The sequence below is a fragment of the Lethenteron reissneri genome, chromosome 9, assembly GCF_015708825.2.
Source record: "Lethenteron reissneri isolate LAM-NWPU_2019-01 chromosome 9, ASM1570882v1, whole genome shotgun sequence".
NCBI classification, from domain to species: Eukaryota; Metazoa; Chordata; class Hyperoartia; order Petromyzontiformes; family Petromyzontidae; genus Lethenteron; species Lethenteron reissneri.
In genome coordinates, this window is record NC_083787.1 from 2,223,415 (window position 1) to 2,237,358 (window position 13,944).

General features: G+C 48.0%; 1 protein-coding gene across 1 annotated transcript in view; it reads left to right on the plus strand.

The window, feature by feature from the left end:
• NFATC1 (nuclear factor of activated T cells 1) overlaps positions 1-13,578 on the plus strand; it is a 34,535-nt gene extending 20,957 nt beyond the window's left edge. Inside the window, exons 6-9 of the mRNA XM_061548633.1 lie at positions 3,933-4,073; positions 5,391-5,446; positions 8,707-8,839; positions 12,563-13,578. Coding sequence (XP_061404617.1) covers positions 3,933-4,073; positions 5,391-5,446; positions 8,707-8,839; positions 12,563-13,578 — 1,346 coding nt within the window. The remainder of the gene's footprint in view (positions 1-3,932; positions 4,074-5,390; positions 5,447-8,706; positions 8,840-12,562) is intronic.
• The last annotated feature ends 366 nt before the right edge of the window (positions 13,579-13,944 follow it).

Here is a 13,944-nt window from a genome sequence, read left to right on the forward strand (position 1 = left end):
CTGGTTTTTTTCCCCCTCCACATTTAGGAACACGCGTACAGAGCATGTGGCTGCTATACATTTCCACATGCATTAAGCACACATGCTTGTGATAAAACACGCCAAGTGCTTTGATAATTACGTGTTTAAGGTTAAAGCCTATTCTCCTTTCATCATTTTGATACCGCAAAAAAAATTGTACCGCAGTATAAGTGAGTACACGGCGGTTAGTCGCGTTTATTTTTCTCCGGGTCCTCCGGTTTTTCACTCCACGTTTAGAATCAATGTGCTTTTAGAGCTTTTGGCTGCTTTAAATGTCCACGTGATGATAGGCCACTTCGTTGAGCTATCATTTGTGGCCAAGTCGCTTCTGTAAAAAAAGCCATATAACAGCTCAGTGGGCCTTAACTGGTCAAATAAAAAATAAAATCGTTTGTTTTTGTTTATATAATCTTTATTTATAGAATCTTTATTCATCCTGGAGGAATCCGAAGAGCCACGAAGCTATTTTTCAAATATGTCCAGTCGGGGGGGGGGGGGGGGGGGTCTGCAAGTTACAACAACTGTGTCCGAGGGGGATATTTGGAGGGGTCCAAATGTCCGTCAGACAATGAGGGCTTAATCATCAACCGGCTCTGTCGGGATTGGTGACCCTGCAAGTGATTCTTCACTCGACACACCACGACAACCACAGCACCTGACGCTCTCTCGCCGTTGCTGTGGCTACTAATCCCGTGCCACCTCGATGTCTCGCAGCGGCAATACTGTTGGCTTGGTGCAATCACCTTTTTCTCCGGGCTCCTTCCACATTTACAATCAACATCGCGCGTTTACAGTGTCTGGCTGCTCTAAATTCCCACGTGACGATGGGCCACTTCGTTGAGCTATCATTTGTGGCTGCCAGGTCGCTTCTGCAAGATAGCTGCATAGCTCCTGGTGGGCCTTACCTGGTGAAAATACAAATTAAAAAAAACACCCGCTTGGTTGACGGGTGACGCGCTATCCTTCGGCACTGTTTACTCTTCAGCGCACGGTCCGGCCGACTTGACGGTAGCACGCAGTGGCAAGGGCTGTTGGTCACAGGGATGACCGCAGAACAACGATTCCTCCGCAATGCATACTGGGCATGAGTTGCAGTTACATTCGGTGGGCACTATGAGCCAGGCGACCCGAGTTCGATTCAGTGGCGATATCTGAACCAGTTCGGGACAGCTTCACAAATCCGCATTAACCAGCAAAGGGAAGTAAGTTAAAGAACCCCGACGATTGTTCACGCAGCAGTAGATTGACAAAGAGGGTGTAATATGAATCGGGTTTGACGCTGAACAACATCAATATTTATAATTGGGCATGTGACGATGCACAGTAGCACATTATTGTGCCTATGAGAATAGCACGTTATTGTGCCTATGATAATATATTGTTAATATATACAAATAGCTGTATTTGAAAATGATATGTGTACGGCACATCTGGGCTAATGGAACGGACGAAACTATACAAACGAGAAATAATTCGCGGATTAAATCGCTCGGCCAAATTGTGACAATTGATCGACGGGGAGGATCGAAGTGGAGCAATTAATTGTGACATTATTATTTACGACATACTGCAGATACACACAATGCAAATGTCCATGATCTCTCTCCACTGCTGGGTGAAGGACTCCCCCAAGCCGTCACCATTCCTCACACGCGGATGCAGCAATCCATCTGGCTCCTGTCTCACCGATTCCATCTCCTTGGGCTGGACAGACCCTCAGACACATTCGCTCATTTGGCTGCTTCTCCGACCGCGGGGGAGCGGTAGTGTAGTTGTTAGAGCGGTAGTGTAGTTGTTAGCGCGGTAGTGTAGTTGTTAGCGCGGTAGTGTAGTTGTTAGAGCGGTAGTGTAGTTGTTAGAGCGGTAGTGTAGTTGTTAGAGCGGTAGTGTAGTTGCTAGCGCGGTAGTGTAGTTGTTAGCGCGGTAGTGTAGTTGTTAGAGCGGTAGTGTAGTTGTTAGAGCGGTAGTGTAGTTGCTAGCGCAGTAGTGTAGTTGTTAGCGCGGTAGTGTAGTTGTTAGAGCGGTAGTGTAGTTGTTAGCGCGGTAGTGTGGTTGTTAGCGCGGTAGTGTGGTTGTTAGCGCGGTAGTGTAGTTGTTAGAGCGGTAGTGTAGTTGTTAGAGCGGTAGTGTAGTTGTTAGAGCGGTAGTGTAGTTGTTAGAGCGGTAGTGTAGTTGTTAGAGCGGTAGCGTAGTTGTTAGCGCGGTAGTGTAGTTGTTAGAGCGGTAGTGTAGTTGTTAGCGCGGTAGTGTAGTTGTTAGCGCGGTAGTGTAGTTGTTAGAGCGGTAGTGTAGTTGTTAGCGCGGTAGTGTAGTTGTTAGCGCGGTAGTGTAGTTGTTAGCGCGGTAGTGTAGTTGTTAGCGCGGTAGTGTAGTTGTTAGCGCGGTAGTGTAGTTGTTAGCGCGGTAGTGTAGTTGTTAGCGCGGTAGTGTAGTTGTTAGCGCGGTAGTGTAGTTGTTAGAGCGGTAGTGTAGTTGTTAACGCGGTAGTGTAGTTGTTAGAGCGGTAGTGTAGTTGTTAGAGCGGTAGTGTAGTTGTTAGCGCGGTAGTGTAGTTGTTAGCGCGGTAGTGTAGTTGTTAGAGCGGTAGTGTAGTTGTTAGCGCGGTAGTGTAGTTGTTAGCGCGGTAGTGTAGTTGTCAGTGCGGTAGTGTAGTTGTTAGAGCGGTAGTGTAGTTGTTAGTGCGGTAGTGTAGTTGTTAGAGCGGTAGTGTAGTTGTTAGAGCGGTAGTGTAGTTGTTAGCGCGGTAGTGTAGTTGTTAGCGCGGTAGTGTAGTTGTTAGCGCGGTAGTGTAGTTGTTAGAGCGGTAGCGTGGTTGTTAGCGCTACGCTGCACTACGAACCCGGTGACCCGAGTTCGATTCCTGCCGACGGACAACGCCAGTGACGAATATCTGAACCGGTCTTGGGCCTCCCCTAGGTCGACTCAGCCTCAAATGAGTACCTGGTGGAGATGTACAAAACATCGCCACTGGGGAAACAACGGCGGTTGAGCATGGTGCTGGCCACCCACAACCCCCTTTGTGTACCGTTCCGGCCTTCATAGGTGCTCGCGAACAGCACTTGCCCCAACAGTCTGTTCAGGCTATACGGGGGATCTTTGTCTTTTGACTTCCCCTACTAAAGCCCACAGTCGATAGAAGATAGTAAGCTATAAAATAAATAATTACAAATGTGGTTGCAGGGAGGGGGGGAGGGTAGCTGTTAATGGTTCTCGCTGGGGTTCCTACAACCTCAGCGCCGCGTCTGAACGGGCCTGCTTCTCGCTGTGAAGGGTGTTACAGAGCAGCCCCTCGTCAGCGCCGAGGGCTGGATGCACGCTATTCACCAATTTGTGTCGGCGTCAGCTATTCCACACGTCGCTTCTGCAAATCGCACGCAAACAAATGTTAGCGGGGAGCAAATGAGCAAGTGTGGCGTCGCGATTCCGTGTGGCCACAGGCGCAGCAGCAACGGGCGGATCTCTGGAGAGCCACTTGTTCAAGCCCCTCGCAGTAATGAGGCTGCGGAGACAATTTCAATATCACACGGAACCACCTGACAACGTGGGCCCGTGATTGAAGTGCAGAAGCTTCAATGATAATGGGATTTTAATATCCTGATGAATCCCGCATTGTTGCTGGACAATGCGTGTTAATTCAAGTGCGGCCACTTCTGAGATTTCTAGAACCGGGGTTTGATGTTAATTTTTGTATTTATGTAAATAAAAAAAACACAATCAAAAGGCCACTAAAAAGCGATATCCTTCATTCATGGCGACGGTTACGATGACCGTGATGAATTGTGAATGATGACACTTATTACGATGATGATATTAACATTGGTAATTATTGGTCATGGAAAGCAATGGCACTTTTATGAAAACGACAATGATGATGGTAATACTAATTATAATGATGATGATGTCCGTTCCAGCTCAGAGATCCGCACAGAAGCACCCTCTGATTGAGCGGTTGAGCATCAACAGCTGCTCTGTGATGGGTGGGGACGAGATGGTCATCACTGGAAGCAATTTTCTTCCAGAGTCGAAGGTCATCTTCACACAGAAGGGGGAAGGTGAGCGGCCCCACCGTGAGGGCTTTGATCTCGTTATCGCTTTGTCTGCGTTCTTTTCTTGCTAAGCGGCAGCCAGACGTTTTAATATTCCTGCACACGTAGATATTTTATGAGGTGTACACTGTATACAGAGCTTCATTAAGTTGTGACCTCCCTTTTTTTGTTAAGTTTGGTGGTTTTGGTTGATATCGTAAAAAAGTGTGTAAATAAATGTACATTTTTAAAAAAACATCCATATTGAAACATTAACAATTAAACGTGCACGTGGGGTTATAACATTTCACTTTGGAAACGAATTTTCATCGCTGTAATTGTATCCCAGTCGCGTTCCCTGCCGCTGAAAAATTGTGCTAAGACGACCCATGGCAGGGGGGGGGGTTGTCATTTGGCAGCTGTAATGCACATGGTGAATTATCACCTCAGCTGTACAAATTCTCACTCCGAACCCGGCTGTGGGAACAAACGGGGAAGGGCAAAAGTGTCACCACCACTCGTTGCTTTCAGCCCTGTAGAGTTTCACATGGGGCCAATTAAAAGTTCCGCTGAGAAGGAAAATAGAAAGAAGTGAAATCGGAGGCTGGGTGAGACAACCCTCGCGTTAGTTCCCGTACAGCGGGGTAACAAAAGGCGCGAGACGGTTGAGAGGATGTATATTTATGAAGCGATGTGGACTCCAAACGCAAACGGGAACATGAAACGCAACTGAAAAATGCGTACGCTCAGAATGCCAGCTACGGTTGAAAATGTATCGCAAGGAAATAACAACATTGTATACTTCGATTTAAAGCTTTCGTGACTGCAGGGATTCATCTCCTTGGTTCTTTCGGTAAAGTCACGTAGAAGGGAAGTAATAAAACAATAAAAATGAAGCATAATATAATAATAATTTTATTATGCTTCATTTTAAAATATTTTTTTTATTATGCTTCATTTTAAAATAATTATTTTATTATGTTTTATTTTTATTATTACTTCCCTGCGGATGGGAGCAGTGTCACTAAGTTACTATCGCATTATTTTATTACGTTTTATTTTTATTATTGTATTACTTCCCTTCGACGTGACTTTACCGAAGGAACCAAGAAGATGAACATTCTATACGTATAAAGGAAATGTACGGCAGAAGAGTGAGAATCTGGGACGCGTAATATTAACATTTTCTGACTGCTGAGATACAGGGCTTGGCTTTTTTTAATGCTCAACCGAATGACAAAATACCTGCACGATATTTAATTTAGAAAAATGTTCATAACCCGCCGTTGCCTTTTGGCACATTGCCTTGAAAGTCATAACGTATATGAATATTTACTCTCAAAGATGGACGGACTGTGTGGGAGAAGGAGGTCGACCTTACGATGGAGAACTTCCATTCGGTGAGTAGATAAAGCCGTTTCAACAGAACCCCAATTGCTGTGAAGGTGAAAGCTGTATTTGCACTCGAAACACTGCAGACTGCAGAGACGGAACGAGATTGCATTGTGCTGTTTGTTCGCTTAGAAACAGGGGGAATTAAGGCTGGCAAATTTCTGGGAGGCTCAACTGAGACACACGTGTTGAGCTGGCAGCCCCTCCCCCTCGGTCAACCACGCCTACTTTGGTATAGCCACGCCTACTCAACCACTAGCTCCCGTGCAGTGGGTGGCTCTACTCGTTCAAAGCTGGCCCCCACCTTCTCATAGGGCCCGCCTAGCCCTGTGCCAACCCCAACCCCGCTTCCCAGATCGCCCTTCCCTTGCTGTCTCACACATGGGAGGTTCGAAAATACTGAACGTTATCCACACTATGGGTGTAAATAAATTGTCATTAGCATCTTTACGCTTTGCAAATATAGCAACAATATATATAAACCTATTTTCGTATCATGAGTCAAGCAAGAGCCCAAAACTTTCTTATGTGCTTTTTAAAGTGGAACAAAAATCGGGAAGCTTCGGCGACATTGGGGACGACGTTTCTAAAGCGAGGAACGTGAGCCCGGCCCCCTTGACGCTCGCTGACAGCGGAGGTCAGTGCCTCGCTCGCACGGCGAGACGCGTCGCGTCTTCGCAGAGCGTGCGGCTCCCCCAAGAGGCCTGTGGCTAACCGCCTGGGGTTTCATGCGGATGGGAGCAGTGTCACTAAGTTACTAACGCATTGTTCTGGTAGACGCACGCGACTCCACACAAGCGGATGTAGAAACTCCCCAAGAGTGGCCCCCCAATGTTCGTACAAAAATAACTAAGTAGCAATGCGTAGTCCATGTTAAATATCAATAAAATACAAATACATGGGTCATCAAGGGGTTCATTTCTTGAGAACTGCTTTTTGTGTTTAGTTTGTTTCCCTTCCCCCGCACACTCCGATTTGCACGTTTGGCTACGTACGGTACGAAAGAAGTTCGACGTACAGTACATACAACGGGTGGGTGGAGAGAGGGGATGGGGCAATTGCCACAATCACCCCCCTCCCCCATCCCTAAATCTACCTCTGTGGCCTCGATAATTCCGTGGAGCTCAGTGTTAATCCACTGCGCGTTAAAGGAACCAAATTGACCCACGTCGTGGGGGTTGTTTGACCACCATACGTCTCCCTGCTGGTCAGTGTGTGTTGGTGATGGAAGCATTCGGCCCTGGACCGGTCCAGATATCGCTCGCAACGTTCATTAGTTGGGAACAGGAATTACATTCAGGTCACTGGATCCAGTAGCGCAGTGCTGCCCCCACCCATCGCCACCACCCACCACCTATAACCGCCCCGTGACTTCTGTTGCAACTGTCCTGTAAAGCTACATGGGGAACCGTACCTGTTTGCGAGCGTGTCTCTGCCGTGGCGACCTTCACAGGTGCTCGCTAACAGCACTTGACCCCAACAGTCTGTTCAGGCTATACGGGTGACCTTTGTCTTTGTATCTCCATCGACACATGGCACCTGGGCCTCTTCTGCGACCTCCTGCCAGCGAGCCTCTGACACGTCACGTGGCAGTTAGAATGGCACCAGCGCCGTGGTGAAGTCACCACCACTTGGTGACACGAGGCAGTCGTTGCTGTTGTGTATCTGTGTTGATGTGTGTTGATGTGTTCACGCGAGTGGAATCTGTGGCGCAGCAGTTGGCACGCTGCGCTACGAACACGGTGACTCGAGTTCCATTCCCGCTCACGGCCAACATTGATGATCACCTTTGGCATTTTGAATCTGATCGCTTCACTTAGCCGTCTCAAAGCCCCATCGAGAGAGCGGCGTACGCACCAAATCCCGAGCGTGCCGATACGTTGTTACACGTTGGTGACGTGATTTTAGAGCAAGCTGCAACGAATTATCGTGCAACGCACTGTGTTTTAGAAAATGTGATGTTTGAACCACTGCGGCTCTTACCCTGTCATTAACACACAGAGGTGTCATTTCACTAAAATTCCAGGACTAGAAGCCAGACGAGAGTCGCTTTAATATTGTATTACACATACACTTGGATATGGGGGGCAGTGGTGCAGTGAAAAGCAGGCTATGCTCTCAATCCGAATGTATGAAGCATATTCCTCGCCACGGCTAACATCAGTGGCGAGTCATAGCTGAACTAAGTCCCGGATCCCCGCCCCCTTCATCAACCGCGCTGAGCAGTGCGGTAAAGTATGGTAAAACAATCCCCTGACTGCCACGTAATAGCCATGTGAATGAACACATGGCTGTGAATTCTAACAAAACTTAGTCCCGTACAATATCAATGTTGTTAAATGTTTAGTCAAGTAGCGGGAAGCAATGTTACATTAGAAATTTGAAGAGCTAAATATATTATGCCATAAGATTATATCCATCCCATCTGTTAGTAACGTATGATTGTAATGCCAAACTAGGTTGTAAAAGTTTACTTGATTGCAATTTTCACGTCTATAATTGTACTTTCATATAAAGTCGTAGAAGTGCAACAGATGCATCAATTCAGCAATGTCCATGTTTAAGCTCACAATGCATGCACTAGTGGCCGCTACATCACAATCTAAAACAAACATTTTCTTGAATGGCATTTTGACCCCGAGCTGAGACAATTTATGGAATATGCCACGGTGAAATAAAATGTTTTGCGTCTGGTATTAATACACGCAGCAGTGTAGAGGATGGTCCACCCCCCTGTAGAGGCATCATCCATCATTACAGACTCACAGTGGGACAGCCGTTTGCACGATGTGATTGAATGTTGATGTGACATCAAATATATCGTATATGGCAAAAACGTGAGAAACTAGAGTGATCTTTAAGAGCAGTCAATGAAAGCGTTCAAAACAATTGCAGCATGTCCCCTAAGTACCCAGTGCAGTGTCTGAAACATCGACACTGGGAAGGCAAAGGCGGCCAGATGTGGTCCTGGACACCCACCCACTTGTGCGTCGTGCCGCCCTAACAGGAGCTCGCTAACAGCACTTGCCCCAACAGTCTGTCCACGGCTATGTGCGATTTTTGTCTTTGAATAGTTGTATCAACCGAGCCCAAACTGCCCTCGATTTATGATTCTTTAACAATGGACTTTAACTCTACGGATGCCGTGCACGGTGCATGGACATTCAGCCACGCAAACCGATCCTGGCTGCCGAGGAACTCCCGTGATTAATGCGTGTCGTGCGTGCGTGTTGCGTGTGCGTGTCGTGCGTGTCGCGTGTGCATGCAGGCCAAAGCCTTGGTGCGCGTCCCACCGTACCAAGACCGCAACGTCGCAGCGCCCGTGAGCGTACAGGTTTACGTCTGCAACGGAAAGCAGGAAAAGAGCCAGAACCACTCCCTCACTTACCTGCCGCTCACAGGCAAGCGACATTCACACCGGACATCTTGCTGCAGATGAACATGCAGCGACACTCCTCGTTATCCGCCCACCGATGAACATTCTTCCTCTTGTCCACCGCTCACCCCAACGCAGATATCATTTCCATTATTCACCACTCGATCTTTTAAATAAAACCTCTGTTGTACTGATACACACACACACACATAGATCTCAGACACACACACACATGAATGTGGGTGGTTATTCACGTGTAAGTTTGCGGGGAGCAGCAGTGTAATGGTTTGCGCACAACACCACGAACTCGGCAATCAGAATTTGATTCCCGCGAACAGCCAACATCGGGAGAGAATAGCTGAACCGATCTTGGGCCTCCCCTAAGTGGACCCAGCATTTACTGAGTAGCCGGTGTTGCTGTGTGATCAGCATTGGGGAGATAAAGGTGGCACGGGCGTGGTGCTATCCACCCGGCACCTCGTGTGCCTGTGCCGGCCTTATTAAGAGCTCGCTGACAGAAATGGCCAACAGTATGCTGAAGGCTACAGAAGGATGAATCTATGTCTTAGTATATGTGCATATTCAAAGACGAGGGCCTGCGTTTGATTTCAAGGGGGAATGTTGAAAATGTTAACTCTAAAGTAAAACAATGTTTTTTTTCGTATTTGTAAATCATGCACTAGATTATAAAAGACCATATGTCTTTATTAAATAAGAAATATCTGTTCGTATTTTTCATATCATTCAGCTGCAACTTATTTATTCTTATTATTGATTTCCACTTGTTAATGGCATCCGTCAGCTAAACATTCAACAGGGCTGTCTCGCCAGCCATCTAGCGTTACTTTTATGACTGTCAAGTAGAAGAGCAGCTGATAAGCTGATCAGGACTTGCTTTGATCTTGATCGCACCAAGATCTGATCGATGCACAATTTAAAAAGAATTCACTAACGTAAATCTCAAAAATAAGATGGGATCCCATTCCAAGCATGCGTTTCTTATGTTTACCATTCACAATATTATCAGTATATATATAGCCAAATAAATACGCCACGAAACCATAACAACGTGTAAATATTGTGGGGTTGAGACAAAAGAGTAGGGCTAGCATGAATGCATAACAGCGTTTTCAGTGAATAAAAAGCACAAAAATCTTGATGATCCCTTGACCATTCGCGCCAAAGCATTTCACAGCGGCAAATTGTAAGCACTGAAGCAAAAATCAAAACGCAACTGGAAGAACACCAACTAAATATAATTGCAAGAAATAGAACTTGCATTCAATGTGGATCAGCTGGTTGCTCACGCCTCACGCGATCAATGTTCATGTTTTTCTTTTTTTTTAGGGTGGGGGGGAAATGGGGAGACGGGGGGTGGGGGCGGCGGTTGTTAAAGCCAATAAATTTGCCACAACAGTGCCTGCCCTGCATAGATAAGCCCAGCGTGCTCCTAAAACAGCCTCCGTGGTAACAGCCCTTATCAGATAAAAGCTCTTATTGGGAGCCGTGTCAAAGTATAGTTCACACTTTCGATGGCGAACAAGTTAGAAACATACGTTCTATAAATACAATTAAGAGTTTGGGATTTTTCTCACTTTTTCGAAGCTTGAGTGTACCATCAGCCGAACATTGGTGGAGCTTTGCTCATCGTGTTATTTCAAATTTAGTGGAGGGCTTATTAGAAATAAGACATCAAGTGATGAAAAGGTGTGGGCAGTAAAGGCACAAGTGTGAAAAGGTATTACAGCGATTCGTTTTTTTGCCTTACCGCTACATGTATAAAAAGCCAGGAGAATATAAACTAAACGTAGACTTATTTTACATTGTATCAGATAAAATAGGACTAAGTGGCACAAAAAATATACAGCATATGGTAAAACTGCAACACACATGCACAGACTAAGTGTAACTGCATTTCAGCTGCTTGAGAGAGCTTGTGGCATTCAGGATTTGAACCTGGCATGAAATTACAAACAAAAATAAAAATATAGAATCAGACATTTTCAATGATACTTAAAAATAAATGACTATTTACCTATGACACCTGTTGCATCAGGGCTAGTGACAAAAATCAACAAAACTCGCTACGATTATTTCTAAAGGATGGCGGCTGGGAATTGACTTGAGGTTGGAATTGTTTTGGCTTCACAAAAGTAGTTACCAAGTATTTTACATATACAAGATTCTAGGCACTTCATTACGAGGAAAAGCGAACGTAGTTTTGGTGACCATAAATAGACACCCGTTACCTAAAAACCGATGCGGAAACGGGCACACGTACGTGTATATTAAAAAAACACGGGCGCGAGAAAGAGAGAGAAAGAGCGAGTGATCAAAGTACGAGCTGAAGCTGACCAAGCCAACGACGCCCAGTTATCTCAACGAGCAGGAGTGTTGAACGTCACCAGCAGGAGGCCCTTGTGGTCTCACGATTATTCAATCCTTGGAATTCTGTGCCCCCAGCAGTTAAAAATAGTCCCTGCCACCACCCCCCCACCACCCTCCCCCACCCGTTGCTGTCAGCCAAGCGCACATTTCGGTATCAGGATCTAAGACGTTTCTCTCATTATAAGCCGCGAAATGCTGATGGCTTGTCTATGCAAATGGCATTCTCATTGCGGCGATCAGTGTGGCCGTTGTTGGCCACTGCTCTTGGCACGAAAAGAGGGCTCGATTACATTATACGCGCCGAGGTTTAAGACACGGACACGTGGTTGGTTTACTGTTCATTATGCGCGCGTATTTGAACACACAGTGATTAGTTCTTTTGTTCATTCAATAGTTAACTTTAATTTCAACAAACGTTATCCCATTTTGCTTATGAGCTAGCGCTTACTGAAGATTCGATGTACATGAGGGCTGCTGCATTGTAATTTCGACATTATCCAATAAAATGTACATTTCACCGTGATGTTTATCGTGGAATCAGATTCCGTTAATTTTGCAATTGTATTTAGCATGTTCATAGTCTTGTTTTTGTGCCTTTATGTAATCAAGTATGCGATAAATACAGCTGAAACGTTACTCAACTGCAGTTCACTCAACATAAGCCTGCCATGAGTATGTAGAACTTCTTTCGCACCGTACGTAGCCAACCGTGCTAATCGGAGGTTCGGGGGAAGGACAACAAACTAAACACAAAAAGCAGTTCGAAAGAAATTATATAATCATTGAAACTTTACCATCCACTCACAATGCACTCACTGTTAGAAAAACGAGACTAGGCTCGAAAGAAAGCTGTCTCTGGTGTGGACCAATTTCAGAGACAATGCACATATTATCAGAGTGTTTTTTGTTTGCATTTTGACCACAAGTATTGTGGTTAATGCAGACATGATTCCTTGTTAAAGGTTTCAGTTTGGTGTTTTAGTATCTTAACACCTGTGTTGTTGCCAGAAAGAAGGGGAAAACCTATTCTCATATATATTTTTGTAAGCTAATTATGGTTGTGAACTCTTTCTTTCCCAAACATTCTCAGAAATTTACGAGAACTTCAAAGACCAGCAATAGTAAAAAAAATGACGGTATTTTACAAAAATGGACAATCTGTTTATCACGGTTTATATATCGTACAATGTATCACGGTATCGCCATATCATTCGTAAGGGTTTTTTTCCGAAAGATATGAACCTCGGAAGCATGCTTCAGTTAATTTTTGTTTCCTTGTATGTACATTTACTCGTAAATATCTCAATTGCGCAATGCTGACGCTGCTTAAAAAAACACTGCCCTCTGTCTCGGTGTTTAGGTGTCCCAATAAAGCAGGAGACGCCGTGCGAGTTCGCCCACCAGATGGTCCACACGTTCAGACCCGCGTCCCCCCTACTACCTGCCACCGCGTACGGCGGCAGCGGGGCCTCCCCATCGCCGCCTCGGCCGATGGCGTTCCCCGTCTCCCGCGGCGTGGCCTCGCCCCAACCGCTTGTCGTCCCCGCGCGGCTCTCGTCATCTCCTTCCGAGCAGATCACCGTCTCCGCCCGCCTCTCCCCGTCCCACAAAGCGGCGGCGGCGGCGGTGTCACCCGGAAGCTCGCCGACGCTCACGGCCGGTTCCGGCGCGAGGCTCTCCGCGAGCCCCGGCCGGTCGTCCGCGTTCTCCTCCGCCGCCGGCGTGCCGTCGCCCCGGTCGAGCTCCCCCTCCGCCTCGGTCATCGGCATTGGCGGCGGCGGCATCTTCTCGCCGCTCCGCGGAGTCGCCCACGCCGCTCCGGCGAACGTCGCGGCCACGGGGCCACCGGGAGGCCCCGCGATCGCATTCGGCCCCGCGGGCCGGCAGCAAGCATTTGCGACCGACGTCCCCAACCAGGCCTCCCGCCTCTCGTTCGGGCCAGATTGCGGCGCCCAGCCTCCGACCCTGCTCGTGGGCCAGGCCGCCCGGTGGCCCGAGGGCGGGGGCCTCCGCCGTCCCGTCGCCATCTCCGGAGCCGCTCCGCCCTCCGCGGGCCGGGCCGACGCCTCGTGCTCCTTCCGGATGGCGCAGCCAACGCCGCCGCCGCCGAGCGGACACCGGGCGGGCCGCGACGCGTCGGGGGAGCGGACGCCGTCCGCCTACGGGGAGATGCCGGCGTCCGGCGGAGCAGAGGTCGCGGGGTCGAAGGGCTCGCCTGGTGAGAGGCCGCCGTTTGGGACGGCGGGAGGGCGGGGGGCGAACTGCGGCGTGCCGTTCGGAGAGGCGCCCGCGTGGAACCCGGCGGCGGTGAAGGAGGAACCCCCAGGACGGAGACGTGTTTGGCATGAAGGAGTTCAGCATGCTGGAGGATGGTAGGTGACCGCGCGTCAGTTTTCATAACAAACACAAAGAGCCTTGCCACCACAGCGGGTGCTGTGACCTCACAGCAAGGTTAGGGTCGGCGTTTGCGTGCGTGCATGTGTGTGTGTGTGTGTGCATGAAAGATCTGGGCAAAGTCCCATCGGTGAGCTCTCCGGCAGGCAAGGCTGCGTTGGCTGGGTCATGTAGCCCGCATGCCCAGCCACCGCATGCCTAAACAACTTTTGTTCAGCCGGATCGAGGGGGCTAAACGGGCACGGCACGGGCTAGAGAAGAGATGGAGTGATGTGGTACAGGAGGATGTGGAGCTGAGTGGACTTGCCGATGGCTGGTACCAGCGATGTCAAGATCGGCCTCTGTGGA